Source organism: Cygnus atratus, chromosome 9 (genome assembly GCF_013377495.2).
Source record: "Cygnus atratus isolate AKBS03 ecotype Queensland, Australia chromosome 9, CAtr_DNAZoo_HiC_assembly, whole genome shotgun sequence".
Taxonomy (NCBI): domain Eukaryota; kingdom Metazoa; phylum Chordata; class Aves; order Anseriformes; family Anatidae; genus Cygnus; species Cygnus atratus.
The window spans coordinates 9,925,717-9,944,661 of NC_066370.1; the positions used below are offsets into that span (position 1 = coordinate 9,925,717).

Consider the following 18,945-nt stretch of genomic DNA (forward strand, 5'->3'; position numbering starts at 1 on the left):
GAAGCATCATCACAGCTATACGATCAGGTGTCTGGTCCTACGTCTTGGACGAGCTGGTGGTGCCAAAAAGCAGCTTAACTGCATCCCCCTTCTTTAGAAATGCTTGATTTTTGTTCACAGTTTACTGAAGAGAGCAGATTTGGCAGCGAACGATATTGATTATGGAAGACAACAGCTGGCAAATAAAGTGATGTTTTCTTGTAAAGCATAACTTTCAGCCAATCTTTGGTACTTTGTCAAATAATAGAAAAATAAAAAATGAATTCATCATCTACTGGTGGAAGTTCTATAATCCCCAAACACACTACAGAACGGTAGTGGACCTTGGATGTATCGTTATCCTTCTCGGGCTCAAGTCAGAATACTGTAAATTATAAGATTAAAAAGCACACGTGCAAAGGCAGACTCAGAGGATGGAGATGAGAACAGACGAGGAGTCTCACTTTTTAAGAGAGCCGTTCAGCAGCTCCTGGAGGAGCTGGCGCTGTGCCCCGCTCCACCACAGCTGAGGACTCTGCTCACACACACACAAAAAAAAAAATCAAACGATTTGGCTCCTTTGTCCTTTATGTCCTATTTTTAAAGCTTATAATATTTGATATCTTTAATTGCAGCATGTATAATTAATCAAGGACAACTTTTTTTTTTGTACATAGGACTTAGATGGGAACTGCCTGCTGTGCTAACTCTTCAGCCTTCATGACCAGTGGGAATTTGGTGCACATGCACACGTTTCAGCTACAGTGAATCCATGAAGGATTGCACCTGTAGCAAGGCATCTTGTGTTTAGTTTTAAGAGGGTTTAGCCAAGTTCTTCCATGCTCTAGAGACTGCAGTGGACTGCTATGGCTACGGAACCTGACTTCCCTCATATCCCAGGCCAGATCTGACCTGGTCAAACAAACCTCTGAACCAGAGCATCTCAATACGCTCATTTCAAGATCTTCAATACTTATAGAAAAGGGATCGTGATTTCCAATATGAGTATGTTCAACATCAGGTTCCAGCAAACACTTATCAGTCTTTCTTAAGCTGACTTAAGAAAAGCTTTCAGGGAGAGAGATTTCCTCACCTGCAGGTACAGACACACTAGGATCAAATTGCCTCTTGGCTTTTTCCAGGATTTGCAGGGACAGTCTGGAACAGTGATGTCTTTAAAGCCAAAGCTGTAGCCCTTTTACAGTGGCTATACGCCAAAACTCAGGGAATAGCATTAGAAAAGAAATTCTGCAGTCCCACGGAGCACTCTGCTGACTTGCACCAGCTTTCAGCTCGCAGGAGCGATGAAGTTGGGCGTGGTGTCCCTGGATTCAGCGGTCCTCAGAGGACTGCTCTCACATGTGCTTGGACATCTCCTGGAATCCACGGAAACTTTTTGCATCCAGAGAATCTTCTGACAACATTCCACCACCCACCAACTACTTTTGATTTGGCCACTCATCAGCTTCAGAATCCCAAGATCTCGTACTGAAACGGAGCACAAACACTGCAGTGGCTTATGTATCATCCACAGCACTCCTGAATTTACAGCACTCAGCACCACCTCCCTCAGCCATCTCTTTTCCAAGACCATTAGCCCCTGTTTACTCAGTTGTTCTTGTATTGGCACAATTTCATGCATTTGATCTTTTCACGGAGGCCCTCATAAGCTCTTCTGGTTCAGCTATGTACTTCTTTTTATGATGCAGGAACCCAAACTGCGCGCAATATCCACAACAGATGAGAACCACGTTCAGAAATGATTTTTTAAAATGCCTTTCAGAAATTAACACTATCACTATACAGTGCTTTCACCTTCCAAAACTTGCTCAGTGTTTTTCAGCTATGACATTCTCAAATGTCTGTTCTCTTAACCACCTGGGTTAATTCATATCTTTGTCCCTTTTTCTACTTCCTTCAAAAGAAAACAATGATGCTATTGTCCTTTGTGAAATGTGCAGAGACCTGCTCATAGAAAGCATTAAACAAGCGGCAGATAGTCACTCTTATTAGAGACTGAAGTTTTCATACAGTCTCATAAGAAATATTAGCAGATGACCAATAAGAATGATCCAAAGATTTTGACCAGCTTTTGTGTGAGGAATGACCAAGCAGCATTTCAGACTGAAAGAGAGGTGACTTTGGAAGAATATGATAATTAATGGTCTACTAAATCATGCATGGCATGGAAGGGGTGGATAGGATCTGACTGCTCACCTTCCATTCCAATAAAAGAACTGGATGCGATTGATTAATGCTACAGGAACCGGGCTAAAAACAAGCACGCATGCAGCAAACCTGTGAAAAGCCCATCAAAGGATGCTGTGGATGCATAAAGTTCTGGGGAATCAAGAGGTGCTGTTTTAATACTCCCTCTGTCAAAAATTTCCACCAAGAATCGTGAGAACCTCCTGAAACTGCAGTCATCTTTTGTTTCTGCTACCCTAATTTTGCAATTCTCAGCATATACTGTCACTTCATTGGTCAGTCTCTCTTCCGGATCATTTGTAACCGTGTTGAGCAACACAAGCCTGACTACAGATTTCCCTGGGACTCCACTAGTGATTACTCTTCACTAGAAAAACTGACAGTTCTTCCTACACTTTAACTAGGTATTAATTAACGAAAAACTTACACTCCTACTGCATGGCAGTTTATTTCCTTTAAGAAATGTTAATAAAGAACTTAAATTCTCTCAGGAAATCCATAACAAGTGGAATACTTGCTTGTTTATCTTTTACTCTTTCTTGTCAAACAGCTTCTGACCCCCCAATTTCACCAGCTGAAGCGAGACTTCTGCATTCATGCAGCGAAGCATGAAGGTCACTGCAATGGGAGGACTAATCAAGGCTGGCTTCCAAGTAGACATGACCTTGAGAGTCACTGTCTGTGGCAGGATGGTAATACTGCTTCGCAGTCAATACGGATTTGGAGAAGTCAATTTTCACACCAGGAAATCTCTGTTTCAGTAGCTCTACCTTTAAAAAAAAACACCCAACACTAACTTAAAAACAACCTCTCTGTTCACAGCAGCTGTGTAAAAGAAACCCAACACTCAAAAAGATTTGGTATCAATAACAATGGTCTACACTGCTCTTGAAAATAAACTCGACACTAGACCCTGAACTATTGTTCTAAAATACTGATTTGGTCAGTGAACACCGAGCTACTCCATGTGATTCCTTCAGGTTATCAAGCATGCCAGCGCTGCTCTACCCTTCACAAGCATCAGGGCGCAGGGGCCCTGGACACAAATATACGAGGAACTCTGCTGTGAAGAACCGATGTACGGGCCTTGATAAGCTTTTTGTTCTGGATATCAGCTGGGGGAGTGGAGCAGTTACTATCCTCAAGAAAGATTTCACTCTCTTCAGTTTTTTCAGGAATACCTTTCTTCAACTTTCCTTTTGCACAGAGACTTGGAACTAAAACTGACCAGACAGGAACGCGTCCCAGGAGACTGGTTTCCAGTTATACAAGGGAGACAGCAGGAGAGTAAAAGCTCACACAATTTTTGACATAATAACTCAGTAAGTGTAAATAATTTGCCAACTAATTAGTTCTAACAGACACGGGGAGCAATATCAGTTAATCTTAGCTCATTTTGCAGGCCCCAATACACTAACAAACTTGTCAAAGCTTAAAGCACGAGTAAAAAAAACTGTAAGTATAAACCCTACTTAGTTATGCTGACAGAAAATAAGGTGACCAACCAGAAGACACTGAAGGTGGAAGAGATTCAAAACCACATAATTAGCAAGGCTCAGGACAGAGGTCAGAAAGCCAGCTTGATTAAGTAATGTGTCTCTTGACTGTTTATAACCTTATATGGCAAAAGATAATTTCATATTAGCAAGAAACATTTTTTCCTCTAAACAGTTAAGTTAGTGTTAACAGTATCCAATTAATTTTTGTTTTTTACAAATCAAAGTGATTTTTATTAAAGTGTTGAGAAAAGAAAGGAAAAGTTGTGTCCAAGATGGCATTCCTTCAGTCGCAGATAGAGGTTACCATCTACAGATTTCCCAAAACCATCTTTGAAACTTATAAGTTAGGCGAAATTCCTCCTGCAGGCAGACTAAACCAGATTTTTAACTTCATAAAAATATTTTCCTTCATTACCCCTCCATTCATGGCTTAAATACTTCTCATTGCTGTCCTATCTGACAGGGTGCCTCATCTGTATCACATTATTCTATTCACTTATATCGAGATTGTGGACAGATCTCTTTGTCTAAGGTGAGAATCTGCTTTGCCAGGGTAGCCTTGGTTGCCAGCCTGGCTCCAGCTGGAGTACCGTACATCTTCCGCAGGTCAGCAGCGCGAAGAGTGAAAATGCCAAGCTTGGGAGAAACGCTCCGGTTCCATGCTGCACGCCCATCCTCTCCTCTGAGGCATAATCACAGGAATAAAGAGCAAGCAGTCATTTCCACCAGTCATACCTTCCACAAGCCCATTCCTGCCAGCCTCCACTCATGCTCCGAAGACGAGCAGCTGTTGAAATGTAACAAATTAGGCCAAAAGGTACAGCATGTCCCAGCATTCAAACAGTCTGGCACTGCTACAGCATTTACTGCTTATGACTCGGATAAGCCACACCAGAGGCACAGATCAGTGTGATCAAAGCAACAAGTAATTTAAGGAAGCTTAACTTTTCCATCCCCTTCCCTCCACCAAGGAAAACCAAGGGTGCTTCAGCCTGACCTCTCAGCAAGGCAGAGGAAGTCATTTCCCCTGTATCTTTACTAACCCAGGGAGCTTTACAAAACAAACCAAGAAAGAACTTCTATTCATTTCTCTCCATTTAAAAAGAAGCAGATGAAAAAGACAAGTGATACAAAGAAGAAACTGAAAACCTACCAAGTGTAAAGAATCCCATAATATAATTTCAGTGAACAGCAATCAAGGTTTACATTCATGAATAGAAATGAATATTTATTAAAATGAAGTCATTTTTAACAAGCTTGCTTACGTGTGTGACCTCAGCTATCGCTTACTACATCCTGTTCATATGCTAGTCTGCAGAGTGATTAATTTCTCTTATCAGTATAGTATTTTAATGCTTCTTAAACATTACCTTATTTCCACAAGTTTTCACTAACGAGGGAGCATTATCTTCATTTTACCCGGTAAGAATTGTGGCAAAGAAGAGAATACATCAATTTTCAGTGCCTTGCCTGAACTGCTAAAGGCACGTGGCGTTACAGAACGTTTCACACAGTCAAAGCACAGCACCTCCAGTTGCAACTGCCCCTACAGAGACTCTGCAAATCAGAATCAGGAGGGAAAGCACAACTGTAAAGTCTAGGGGAAGAAGCTTATCCTGTAACACACCTGAACCCAGTTCTGTAAGACAGAACTTAACTGCCTCAACTACGAATAAGAAAATCCATTTCCTCCCACAGTTCTACTTCACTGTCCAGTTTCTGCCAGAATTGGAGCACAAGTTCCAACCTCTAATTTAGCCTTCAGAGAAGTACAGTTCTGTGTGACAGGAGAAAACCTCGTTGCATGGGGAAAAAATAGCATATGCTCATTTAAGACAGTATCGGAAAGCATTTGTACAAAGAAAGTGAGTTGAGACTCCACAGAACCTCTGTACTTTACCAAGATATCCCAAATTCAGAGTTACTGTTCAAAGTTATGTTTTCTGTGGGTTGCAGGAAGGATGGGGAAAGGTACTTCCAGAAAAAAAAAATAATGGAAAAAGCAACTTGCACTGTGCAGCATTATATTTACACCTCCATGGCTACTGACAGTGGGTGTCTGACCACAGGGCTCCGCTACAGCGATCTCTGAATTGCCTGAGCCACAACGCTCATCGTCTGCTCCGCAGGCTGCAGCTGAAGGAGCTGAAACATGCTTTACCAGTGCATCTCTTCAGGACTCAGCAGTCACGTATCAGTTAACTCTACATTGAGGCGCTTTGACCACAGGTACCTTCGATGCTGTACCTCTGTGCAAATTAGGAGTACAAAATAATAGGACGCATAACAGCGGTTGCAAAGGTCTGGATAATGGAAACTGGCTATGTGCCATCAGGGAACTTCAACTTTTAACTCTGTTACCTTAAATACAATTAATTGTTGCTTCAACTTCTCAGAATCCAGCAGACAGCAAATAAATAATTTTATAAAACCAAGCAAAGTCTAACAGTACTGTCAATCTCCTCATAGTTTTCATGAGAATAAGTTCCCTCTCTGTAAGAGCATTTGAGAACAGACCAACCAGGCTCAAGAGAGTCACAAGAAATAATCAAGTGAGCTAATTTAAAGAAATGCCTGGAAAGCTTATTTCTTGAAGCAGGCATCAGATCCCACAAGCTAAAGCCATGAGAACACCACCAACAAAAACACACCCAGCCTTTCAGGCAGCATTTCAGCGGCAAACACCTTGCGGACTGACAGGGAGTCCCCTTGCACTGCTAGCTTGCCTTTACAAGGGAGATCAGGGCACAGAACAGCACATCTTCCAGGGCTTCCTTCTTTAGCGTGAAGAACAGAGGTAATAAAATTAGTCCCGGACTTAATATTTACATTACTTGGGACCAGCACAGTCTATGACCTTCAGAGAGACTTACTCCAGCAGGAACACATCCTTCAGTAAGTTATTCCATTATTCAATCACATTTTTACAAGTTTATGCCCAACTTAATCTTGCATTTGTCTCCCAGTGAACCAAGGAGCCTAGCAGCCAAAGCTGTTCTCTTTCTTGCTCATGAAAGAATCTTCTTTGGCTTCCTAGAAAATAATTAAAAAATAAATCCTACTTTCCTGACTACGTATCAACAGCTGCCCTGAACAAGACCAAAGGTCCAGAGGCACCCTAGGGTCCCGGGGCAAACGGCCGGCAGTCACTGGAGAGGAGAAGGAGCCGTGTCACTGCGGGGAGATCGCTCCGGTGCTCCCCTCCTGCCTTACAGCCCCAGCAGCCCGGGGCCGCCCCGACCAGTTCCCTGCACCGGATCGCGGCGTTCAGCAGGGCTCTGCCTCCCGGCGCTCCGGCACAACTCTCCCGAGGCAGCTCACAGCCTCGACCCCCGCACCGCAGCGCTCTTCCCAACTTAAACGTGCGATGCGAGCAGCCTCTCCTCCTCCTCCTCCCCGCCTCCAAGCTGGGCGACCCGGGAACCCCCGAACCCCGCGGGCTGCCCCCGGCCGCCTCCCCGCTCCTTCCCCGGCCGCCGCAACGCCGCCGCCGCCCCGGGCAGACCCCACACGGGGCCCCGGCCCCGGCCCCCTCACACCGCCGCCGGGCTGAGAGGAGGCAGCCGCTCGGCCCCCGGTCCCGCCACACCTACCCGCCCGGGCAGCTCCCCGTCCCATGCCGGCGCCGGGCGCGTCGTGCTGCCCGGCCCCGCCGGCCCCTTCCGCGCAGCGGGGTCCCCGCCCCGGAGGCGCGGCGGGCGGGCGGCCCCGGGCTGCGGGCTGCGGGCCGAGGCCGGGCTGCGAGGGGGCAGGCGGCGGAATGGCGCTGCCCGCGCTGAGGGGAGGACGGGGAGGAGGAGAAGGAGGAGGACACGTCCCTCCCTTCCCGCCCTCGGCTCCTCCTCGCCTCAGCGACCCGCTCCTCTCCGCACGCCGCCCCCCTCCTCGGCTTTTTTTTTTTTTTTTTTTTTTTCGTCAGCCGCTGTAGAAACTCAGTGGAGCCCGATGTGGTGTTGGCTGCTTTTCAGCCCGCTGCGGCTCCAGGCCGCTGGCGCCCACCAGCAAAACGGCATGCTGGGCGATGGAAAAGGGCGTGGTGGGAGACGGGTGCCTGCGGGAAAGGGGAGAAAGCGAGAGGCAGGGGAGCCAAAGTGCGACCGCAGGAGGAAGGCAAGCGCCGCGCCTCGGTGGTGGGGCCCGCGGGGGACCTTGCGCTGACAGTGTGCTTACTGCAGGTCGTGGTTTGGTGCCGCAGTTACCAGACAGTACTGGGGGAGGAGGCGCCCAAAGACGCCAAAACGTCGTTGCAGGTAAGTCTGGTGATATTTAGGCCAACCTCATGGGTTTTTCACCTCAGCCAATCCCTGAACTCTTGTTTGGTTGCAGCACCCTCTTCCTTCTGTGCCACACATACATACCAACCCTCTAGCCCACCTTGCTCCCTCACAGCTTACAGGGACACTTCAGCCTCAGCAGGAACACCTCAGATTCCTCTTTCACACCTCCATTAATTCTCCCACTCCTTCACAAGCACATAAACTGTCACCCTCCCACCATCTCCCCCCTGTATCTCTTTTCAGCCACACCATTCCTCCCAAAAAGTCAGCCACACATGCCTCCCTTTTGCTGTTCATTTTAGTGTCTTCTAAGTGCATTTTGGTACCTTCTAAAAGTGCTAGCAAGCATTTGACAGGAAATTCTCCAAGAGTTTCTCCCATTCTATTCTCAGATGCGAGGGACGCAACCCTGCCATCCCTAGCCCTTCAGAATACCTTTTGTTCTTCTTCATTTCTTTGGAGATAAAAACCGAGCTACTTCTATGGCTCTAAATTACCACTGCCAGCTCAGGAAAACAAAACAAAAAACAGTGTACAGGTTGGTGTAGGCAGGCAACAGCCTAAAGGGCAAATACCTCACACCCAAACAACCCACTGATCTGAGCCTGTTTCTTGGGACTCTCCTTTCATGGCCTTGTAGTTCCTTCCCCTGTCACACAGGACAGGATGTGCGTTTGGTCACTTAAGAGAAGTGCAGGCCCTCTATTGTAGGACTGGACATGCAGCCATGAGCGATGTGCACAACCACATCCAGGCAAGGAACTGGCCGCTGCAAAGCCCTATCCATAACCAAAGGTGTATTAATCATGTGGTGGAAATGAGCTGCACTTCAGTCACTTTTTTTTTTAAATGTCTTGAAGGACTGAACAAAATAACAATAAAAGAGTTAAGCATTAACTTGCCATTACTTACCCTGTAAATAGTAGTGTGACTGCCTCCATTTGTGGTCTGACTGCTGCGGAAAGTTCAGAGCGGTTTTACTCAGTCAACATCCACACTTAAATTTGGTATGTTAAGATGCATAATGAATAGTGCAAAAATACTAGAATGCTACAGCATAAAACTAAAAAAAAAGCCTTACAGACTCAGCTGTACACCAATTTACTGGGGATAAGTGGCACATGGATTATGAGAAATGAGCCAGAACTAACAAAACCAGGAATTACAATTATAGTATCAGTTTACCTTGACTGGCTGTGGACATGGCTGGGAAGGCAGGAAAGGGTAGGGCTGTCTCGGGAAAGAAAAAGTGAAGACCTGGCTGGCTGGAGGAAGTGGAGCAAGGAGGCATCTCCTGGCAGTCTTGGGGAGCTGCCCAGGATGGTGTATCCTGAGTAAGTCTGTATCTTCCAGAGACTCATGGACATTTCTCTGTCTTTCACCTGCACCCTTCTAGGAAGTCTGAGATATGGCAAATGTGAGGGGCTGCTGCTTGTCCCTAGAGAAGCTGGAAAGCCTTCCCAGGAGATGTGATGAGCTGACCAAGCTCTCACACAACACCTGGGTAAGTCTCAGGAAAAGTTACTGAAAGGGCTGGGTACACCTACGAGCACTTTGCTGTGTTCTTACTCTAAGGACTAGTGGGCATTGAAGGCTCGGAGAACTTTTCCCTTCATTCCAGCTGGGCTTGGATGAGAGCCCTAGAGAACACGCAGTAACCCAATATTGTGAAATTATGAAATGTGTTAAGAGAACACCCTTATTTTCTGAGTATGGAAAGAGGCTGGTGTGTGGTATTTGCTGCTGTAGGGGAACAGGAATGTCTGCTTCATTCCACGATTACAGGGTATGGAGCAGCAAGTTAACGCTTAACTATGCAATCATAATTTTATTCAATCTCTCAAGATTGTTAAAAGTACAGTGGAAAAAGCCTGGAGTGGCTTTATTACTTGACACACAACCACCACCCGACAATGCCATTCGCCGCCCCTCTAGACGAGGAGCTCGGCGCTCTCCACAGCGGGGGGCTGCCGGCCGCTGCGCAGGGGGCGAGCGGGCGGGTCGCTCGCCTTACGCATTCTGCGTGCCGCGCTAGGCAGGAGGCGAGCGGGCGGGTCGCTGGCCGTACGCACTTTGCGTGACGCGCTGGGCGGGCGCGGCGCGTGCGCGGTGCCGAGGCGGTGGCCATGAAGGTGGCGGTGGCCGGGTGCTGCCATGGCGCCCTGGACAAGCTGTACGAGACGCTGGAGCTGCTGCAGCGGCGGCACGGCGTGCGGCCCGACCTGCTGCTCTGCTGCGGCGACTTCCAGGCCGTGCGCAACGAGGCGGACCTGCGCTGCATGGCCGTGCCCGCCAAGTACCGCCACATGCAGAGCTTCTATCGGTGAGCGCAGCGCGGCGCGGCCCGCCCGGCCCGGCCCGGCCCGCCCGGCCCCGCCGCCGCAGCTGTCGTGTCCCCGCAGGTACTACTCCGGCGAGAAGAAGGCTCCGGTCCTCACCGTATTCATCGGCGGCAACCACGAGGCTTCCAACCACCTGCAGGAGCTGCCCTACGGCGGCTGGGTGGCGCCCAACATCTACTACCTCGGTAGGCTCGGCCGGCTCCCGGCCCCGTTCCCTGCCCTGTCCCCTTCCCCGGCCCCGCCGTGACGAGGCGCGCTCCCCTCTGCCCTAGGTTACGCGGGCGTCGTGCGGTTCCGCGGTGTGAGGATCGGAGGCATCTCGGGCATCTTCAAGTCTCACGACTACCGGAAAGGTACGGCACGGCGGGAGGGGGGCGCCGTGCCCCGGCCGCACCTCCTCCACCCTTCTGAAGCGACTGACGCTGGAAACCCCTCTTGGCTTAACGCAGGGGAGGGTCTGGAGGTGGTCCATGTAGCTGCCTAGCAGCCGTAGCAGGAAGCAGCGTGCCTTTTCAATGTTGTGGCTGGAACAGTCTTGATTTTTCCATGGTAGTGTCCTTCTAGTGTGCAACACAAGACTGTTCAGTTTTATATGTGTAAAACAGTTGATTTATAAGTGTGATACTGTACAGATGGACCGGCCTGAACTAAGGCTTAGTGTCAGTAAGCCTCAAGATTTGTTCACCTCAATTTTCCATGTGTGTGTTCAAGAGCTCTTCCTTCGTGGAAGAGTCACCATCAGTGGCCAGAGACCCGATCACAAGCGATGCCAGGTGTCAGCAGACACATAACTTAGTCTTTCTCATTCATCAACATATATGCTTCAGAGAAGCTTTGGAGATGGCTTTCAATCTGCAAAGTATCGAATAGTTTTTCGGAACATTTGATTCCGTTTAATACCTATTAGTATTAATTAAATTTTTTGTTATCAAGTATACAAGTTGCATGTCTGGATATTGCTTGTGGTAGATGAGACTTTCAGTAGTTAGCATTATCATCAAAGAAGTAACATTTTTTGTTGCTGCCAGTCTTCTGCTTGTTCCTGTCTACCTTACATTCTGTGGCTGTGGCAGTACGCTTGCATATATAGCCATGATACCAGCTGGCTGAAGTAGATAGCTATGTTGCATCATGGCTGTGCAGCAAACAGCTCTCTATATGTGATGGCACATGGCTGTGCAGTGTAACTGTGGAGGTAAGGGATATGGGGAGGCAATGAGGGCTCTCACCTGAGCAACACAAAATCTCAGTCAGAAATGAAGTACTTAAGCTTTTCTGGCCAAAAAGTACTTGTTTCAGTCCGCTTGGGTTTTAAGAGTTAGAGTAAAACTGTGAGCAGTGTGGGTTTTTTTCTTCCCCTATAACTGATTTTCTGTATTCTCCATAATTATATATATTAAAAAAAGACATACAATGGAAGAAACGTTCAGTTCTGTAGACATTTTTACAACATATTTGCCTCATACATAAAAAATTAACAGCTTGTCAGCATAAGCCCCCTGTAAAGGAAACGCAGCATCTCCTTCAATTACTGGCAGCCTTGTACGTAGTATTGCTTTAGATGTCTATATGACTCCAAGAAGCCAGCTTGCAAACAGCATTAGGAGGGAACTGTTGATTCAGGCACCTACTCTTTTCTCAATGTTTCAGGTCACTTTGAATGTCCACCATACAACCAGCAAACAATTAGAAGTGCTTACCATGTGCGGAATATCGAGGTCTTCAAACTCAAGCAGGTTAGCAAAAAATATATATTTTTCACAGTGATGTTTTTCATTAATTTAAAAATGAGATGTTAAAGCTGTGCTGGACAGCACACTACTAGATAGCAAATCATGCCAGCAAATCTTAGCTAATCTTGACAAGCCATTTAATGCAGGCTGTGATTTCACTACTGTACTTGATGAGTGTCTCCTCAGTGCTTTGTGTAGCAGGGCAAATTTGATCTGAATCAGGCATAATTGGGAGATCTTGTTTGTTAGATTGGATAAAGTTCAGAGGATGACAGGTACTCCAGCCGTATACCTCTGTTCCAGCTTTAGGAAGATGGACGCTACCTTGTCTAACATGCAAAGTTTACTAATGCAAATTGAGCTATCTGAATGAGATGATCCCAAATGGCTGTGGTTGAAGTATTTTTCACCCCACAGCTTGAAATGCAAAGGATAGCTTTATTTTTGACCCATGTCCTACACCCTGCTTTGTCACAAGAGCTACTCTGTTTGGCTGAGGTTGTGGTGTGAACAGATGTATTTATAAACATCTTGTGAATGATTATTCAGATTGCCACTGGGGACTCAAGTGTTCAGATACACGGATGCTGAATATGGGACAAAGGTTTCTGCCCTTATAAAGGGTTTGATGCGTTTCCCTGAGTTTATTACTAGACTTGTGTTTCGTTCTGATACGGCTGTTGGAGATGAATCGAGTATTGAACCAAGCTGTACTTAAGATGTTGACTAGACTTCTAAGGGGTGCTTCCTTTGAGGAGGAGTATTGTGCTTAGCCATTCCATTATCCCTTCTGAACAAAGATTTTAAAAATTCACGAGGAAGATGACTGATAGTGTGTTGAGAACTTGCTCTATAGTTGTAACTTCAAGTCTTCTCCTCGCTGCCTGATGCTTCCTGGGACGATCTCTCTTACAAGGCAGTATACATAAAACACAGCTGACAGACCCAACAAAGTGTAGTACGATGCTTGGAGAATGCTTCACAGTAGTCAAAATGGACTACTTCCATTTGACAACTTCAAAGGCCATCTGAAAGATGTACTAATTGCTCTAAAAAGGGAGGTTATTGGTCACAGCTAACTCTGTATCTGATCTGAAGTAGAACACAACGTGTTAGGCACGTTCTGTCTTGTGATGTGTAATTTTGAAACTTTTATCATATGTTTTATTTATACCATATGCATTTTTGGCTTGATAGTTAAAGCGCCCAATGGACATATTTATGTCACACGACTGGCCAAGGAGCATATATCACTATGGAAACAAGAAGCAGCTTCTTAAAATGAAATCCTTCTTCCGTCAAGAAGTAGAGAGCAACACGTTAGGAAGCCCTGCTGCTTCAGAGCTTCTGCAGCACCTGAAACCCAGTTATTGGTTCTCAGCACATCTCCATGTTAAGTTTGCAGCTTTCATGCAACACCAGGTAAAGGGGAATAAAACCAAGAGCGTATGCTTTCCAAGGATGTTTCAGAATTCTAGTGCAGGTAGTCGTGTCCAGAAAAGCAGCTTCTTAATGTGAATTTGCTTAGTAATTAAAATTCAGCTTAAGCCCCAAAATCTTAAGTGGTCTTAAGACTACTGCCTTATGGAAGTTAGAGATGTTATAAATTAGTGGTGGCACCACCTCATCTTCAGGTACAGCATGAAATAGCTAAAGTTGCTGCACTTGAAACTTCTTAATTTAAATTTTACAGAAAAGCACCCTTTTTTCCCTGTTTTACTGGGGAAGGATACAGCTTCAAAAGAGTGATAGAGAAGCAAATGAGCAGACTGGTTAACCTGGGATGGGAGGATACCTTTACTAAAGCTTGGCAGGTGAAATTGGCTGCCTAGGTAAAGCCAAAAAAAACAGTCCCCGTAGGTTGAAACTTCTCTCTGTTAATTTGAATTTTTGCTGAAAGTGGTGTGACATGCTATTCGAATTCGCAATTCATTAGATGTTAAAAGGTAACTCTAGACATTTTGGACTCAAGTCTGCTTCTAATCATGTTGAAGTTTTTCTTCTGGCATCAAGGCTAGGTATGTTCAGCTGCCTTGGTTGAAGGAGACCTGTGGCTCTTGCTTTATCTTCCTGTTTTCAGTGTCCAACTTTTTGTTAGACATCTGCTGACGTCTGTCCTCTCTCTTTCTCCATCCCTTTCTTATAATCCCGTGCTGCTTCTCTATTTCAGAAACTATTTTAATGTAAATTGTGCTTTTAAATCTCTCTACATAACTTGTGTAGAATAGTGTAATTTCATAGGAACGCTAATGACTGTTAACATCTTGTGTTTCCTAGACAAACTCCAAAGAAGAACTACCAAAGGCAACGAAGTTTTTGGCTTTGGATAAATGTCTGCCTCACAGAGACTTCCTGCAGGTGATGACCATGTGCAGTGGGTTACCTGATAGCATGCTCTTCAGATGCAGTCAAACGTCTCAGTAGTCTTACTTTAAAGTAGCTCTTATTTGTTGTCTTAAAGGGAAGATGGTTCGTTATGTGTCTTTAGGATATGTGGTGGGATCCAATTGCTTTAGCTACCTTTGAAGATGAGAGTCTGAGGATGGGCTTTTGCTATGCAGAGGTACATGGGGGTGCTAGTCTGCACCTAAAATCCCATAGGAGAACTGATCTGCAGTAATACTGCCTCCAGCAGCGTGGTCGTCCACCCGTGTTTAGCTCTGTTTTACACTACATTAGAAGGTTGAATTTCTTTTATGGATTATTTAAAATCAGAGTTGACTGGTGCAGCTTGGCTAATCCAAATTGTTTGACTTAGGTTAGTGTCACTGAAAACAAAGTGATTTGGGTTTCAATCGGTCACCTGCTGAAAGTGTTTAAAAACTATCAATGTTAATTTCATTTTGTGCTAAGAATATCCATAGAAAAACTTGCCGTCAGTTCTTCATGATTTTTGGCTTAGAAGAAGGTATGAACTTAAGAGTAAGCAAATTGTTTTCTAAGTTGTGTAACTGTCTAGTAGCTGAAAGTAGGGAGAGGAGGGTGCTCTGATTTTGAGTTGCTCTAAGCTAAAATACAGAAGTGTTACAGGAGAGCCTGTTTTAATTGCTGATCGTCCTCTCTTACCTCCTTACTGCTATAGGCTTCTATGTAGGACTGCCCTGAGAGGGCATGTTTGATTGAGGCCATTAATTTAGCATACTTCAGACTTAATTACAACTCTGTACCATGAAAACAGCACTTCAAAATTTAATTGCTTTCTGGTGTCAAGAGAAATGTCTCACCTCATCTGTTTTATGGTTTTATTTTGTTTTTTGTTTGCTTGTTTTGAACAGATAATAGATGTAGAGCATGATCCTACTGCAGGTGACTCGCTGGAGTACGATGCTGAGTGGATTGCAGTCCTTAAGGCTACCAACAGTCTCGTTAATGTGACTCAGAGCTTGTGGAATATGCCTGAAAATAATGGCCTCCATGCAAAGTAAGTAGCACGCAAAGTAGAAAGTAAAACATGATTTAGCTGGGCTGGAAGCATACTGACCTTTTATAGCTGTGTTTCTTATCTTATACTTATCTTTTATAGTTGGGTTTCTCTGTTCTGCAGCCTCTAATGTCTGTAGGACTTGGTAAATGCTTTGGAAAACAAAGGGGATGATAAGGGCTGTGCTGTAGAGCTTACAGGTTCTTTACTGCTCTGTGCAGGCAGTTAGTTTTCTTTGGCAGACTTGGGTAACACCATTCAAGGGGCAAAAAATACATGGTGGCTGATCTTCTTGTTGGTCACTGTGAGACTGAAAATCAGGCTTCCAGGCTTTACCGGGTGGGTTGGCATCGTATGCAGACCTTTGGTGTGCAGAGCAGAATCTCAGTGTTGACCAAAGGTAATATGCTTGGGTGGGGTGGGGGGGGGCTGAGAAATTGCCTGTTGTAAGATGAATTTGTTACCTATGTTGAAAAGTTTATCTTTGCAGGGGGAACAGAAAATACCTTTTGACTAGCTGCACTTTTGTTAACTTTATGAACTTATTTAGGTGGGATTACAGTGTAACAGAAGAAGCCATCAAGGAGGTGTTAGAAGAGCTGAATCATAACCTCAAAATTCCTTGCAACTTCACCTTGACAGCTGCTTGTTATGATCCCAGCAAGCCCCAAAAAAACATGGAACCAGTCCATACCATCAATCCACAGACCACTGAGTTTTGTGCCCAGTTTGGCCTCACTGACATCAATGATAGGATCCAGCAAGTTAAAGAAGAGGGCTCAGTACGAGCATATGAGGAGGAGGAGGAGGAGGAAGAGATGGACAGTACTGGGTCAGCAGAGGAACCCAGTGAATATAATACAGATAATTCTGGACTTTCATCCATTAATCCCGATGAAATAATGCTGGATGATGAAGGAGGTGATGAAGACTTGAGTACGTGTTCTGTAGATCCTTCCCCTGATCATCCTCCTGAGTTTTCTGCAAGTTTTTCTGATATCAGGATCATGCCAGATTCCATGGCAGTATCATCTGATGATGCTATGGACTCCAATAATGAGGAACTGGAGAAATCTGGCGTGTGTAAGCAGGCAGAAGAGAAGAGCTTGAATGAGAGACCTTTAAAGCGCATTGGTGGTAATGAAAATGGGAACACGGGCATTAAAAAAATTAAGAGACGGAATCAAGCCATCTATGCTGCAGAGGATGAAGATAAAACAGAGTAACACTTCTGTGTTGCATAACTAAGTTCTCTCCCTACTCCTTTATGCAGAGGTGGTGAGAACTATGGTGAACTACTCATGCTTTTAACATTATTTGATCTTATTCACGCTGCTTTCTTGAGGTGAAGAGGCTCTATGTACCTCTTTCAGGGAAGAATATTTAGTTTGATTAAACATCTAAGCCAGAAGCAAAGTTTTCCAACAAAGTGCTTTGTCAAAGGACTTAAAGCCCATGTATAATCAGTCGATTTTGCTTCGGTTCTCGGTTATTAGTGTATATATACTACGTATCTTGAGCTGTACTGCTATTCAAGAATCACCGTGCTGGTTTAACAGGAAAAGAACTCTTACTCAAGTCAAAGTGAGAGGATGCCTGACTTATGAGACTGAACTATTTGATTTTATTGCTTTTGTCTTGTTTTATACTGAACTTTTAATACAAAGTAGCATATGCAATAACTGCGTGAACTAAATTTGGAAGTAGAATTCCCAGGATAACAAAACAGCAATAGAAGAGTGAGGATTTTTGCTTCTGCTGACATTCATACCATAGAAAAGCTTCGTGGTCATAAACAAAACAATGTGTATTGTCTAGTATTGGCTTTTAATTACTGTTTTGGTACAGAACCAAGTCCCTTAATTTGAGGCATGACAGTTTTATGAGGACCATGCAAGAGAACATCTCTGTTCTTAAAAACTCACTTGTGTGCTGTTTCTTAGAAGTTGAGAACCATATCGTAAAATTAAAACGCATCTGTTTACGATGAACAGCTTTCTAAACATGGACATCATCACTGTATCAATTCTCACTAATTAAGGCTGTGTTGTATTTTCCTGCAAAGTGACTGATGCTTCAGGCAGCAATGCTTACCATCATCTTTAGCCTACCTTTTCACCCGACACTTCTTTTCAGTAGGATGTAAATTCCTAATTCTTACAGCTCGGTCTGGAATTTTCCAGAATACCTTCATGGACTTTACCTATGGCTGGGCAGCTCCTGTTCTCTTTTAGATCTTCTTGGAAGTTTTCTTTTTATTCTTCTTACTCTTCTTCAGTTTTCCCTGAATTAGCAAACATATCATGCTCCTTTTGGCCTAGAAGGCTGTGAGGATAACAAAACTTAGCGAATTCATGAAAACAAGTGTTTTCAAGTACAATGGCATGCCATTAGACTCATTAGCCTTACAGTCAGCTTCTGCTGGTGTTCTGTGCTGAGCTTTCAGAATCAGAGAAGGAATTCCTCATGACTGTGCCGCCCTTGAGATGAGCAGTAGTTCCAGTGTGCTTTTACTCATCTAAGGCCCAAGCACTATGGAGAAGAAAGCATTCCTACAGGAAAAGAGAACTGGACAGGGAGCCATGAGTAAAAATAGATTGGTGAGTTGTAGCAGGGAAATGCTTCAACTTGTCTTTAAAATCAGTCAAATTCTGGGATTCATCTTGGTTTCTCTCCTGCCAGCAGGTCACTATGCAAACAAAACGCATATAAGTATTCAAGAACTGGCAAATGTCAAAATTAACGCTCTCCACAGTTCTGATTAACAGCTTTATATTGGTGTGCTGATACCATTAACATCCTGGGTTTCTTTTTTGTTCCAGAGGACAGTATCTTGTTTACTAAATGATTAGTTGGATCCTATTAATATTCGTGTATCTCTCTGTGCCTGCTCATCTGTCAGAAAACCCACCAAAGAGAACTGTGATAAGATGTGATAAAGAATTGGGACAGTTTGGTGTAACCCCCAGGTTATCTAAAGTAGCTGTTAAGGTGGCCTAGGTTACTGAAAATAGTTCAGTATCTTTAAGGGTCTTGGGTCTGCAACGTTAAAACCTTAATCATGCCTGCATTTCCTTGTGATATGAAGACTATCATGGTAATAAAGTATTTCCTCTGTACCATCGAAAAGATGCGATTTTAAGTATAAAATATGGTATGATCTTGAAAAGTCACCGAAGAAATCTGTGTGGTGTTCAGCTGTCAAATTCTATGTGGCGTGGAAGATGTAGGTTACACTTAATGGATGCTTTTGTCTAATTTCATATGTTTTTAAAGCAAATTGTTTTGTTGTGTCTTCTACTTTCTGATAAATGTGTTTTGGCTTTCTAGAAAGGAGACTGCCAAGATGGAATACAGATTTTTAGAATGTTTAGAGGTGTTTTTTTTTTTTTTAATGAAGAATGTCAGCATCCATTGAGTGGAGTCCAGATGTAAATATACGTATTTTTTTTGAGTATGAACCATGTGTGATCTATATAGACTTAT

General features: G+C 44.6%; 2 protein-coding genes across 7 annotated transcripts in view; one reads left to right on the forward strand and one right to left on the reverse strand.

Annotated features, from left to right (window-relative positions):
* Positions 1-7,377, reverse strand: part of PPP2R3A (protein phosphatase 2 regulatory subunit B''alpha) — a 58,334-nt gene extending 50,957 nt beyond the window's left edge. For all 6 annotated transcript variants that reach the window (XM_050712627.1, XM_035545098.2, XM_035545101.2 and 3 more), the window contains exon 1: positions 7,280-7,377. The gene's annotated coding sequence lies outside the window, so the exon portion shown is untranslated. The remainder of the gene's footprint in view (positions 1-7,279) is intronic.
* Positions 7,378-7,438: 61 nt separating this feature from the next.
* Positions 7,439-17,276, forward strand: DBR1 (debranching RNA lariats 1). The gene is made up of 9 exons (XM_035545106.2): positions 7,439-7,936; positions 9,360-10,286; positions 10,366-10,490; positions 10,578-10,658; positions 11,956-12,041; positions 13,236-13,460; positions 14,316-14,396; positions 15,314-15,459; positions 16,010-17,276. Exons 2-9 carry the CDS (start codon positions 10,090-10,092, stop codon positions 16,683-16,685), a joined length of 1,617 nt encoding a protein of 538 aa, XP_035400999.1. The 5' UTR covers positions 7,439-7,936; positions 9,360-10,089; the 3' UTR covers positions 16,686-17,276.
* The last annotated feature ends 1,669 nt before the right edge of the window (positions 17,277-18,945 follow it).

What these genes read in the sequence shown, in the direction of transcription:
- DBR1 (XM_035545106.2), top strand. Translation starts at nt 10,090, where the DNA reads ATGAAGGTGGCGGTGGCCGGGTGCTGCCATGGCGCCCTGGACAAGCTG. An exon ending in GTCTCACGACTACCGGAAAG is followed by an intron (nt 10,659 to 11,955) that starts GTACGGCACGGC and finishes TCAATGTTTCAG; the next exon opens with GTCACTTTGAATGTCCACCA. An exon ending in AGGTCTTCAAACTCAAGCAG is followed by an intron (nt 12,042 to 13,235) that starts GTTAGCAAAAAA and finishes TTGGCTTGATAG; the next exon opens with TTAAAGCGCCCAATGGACAT.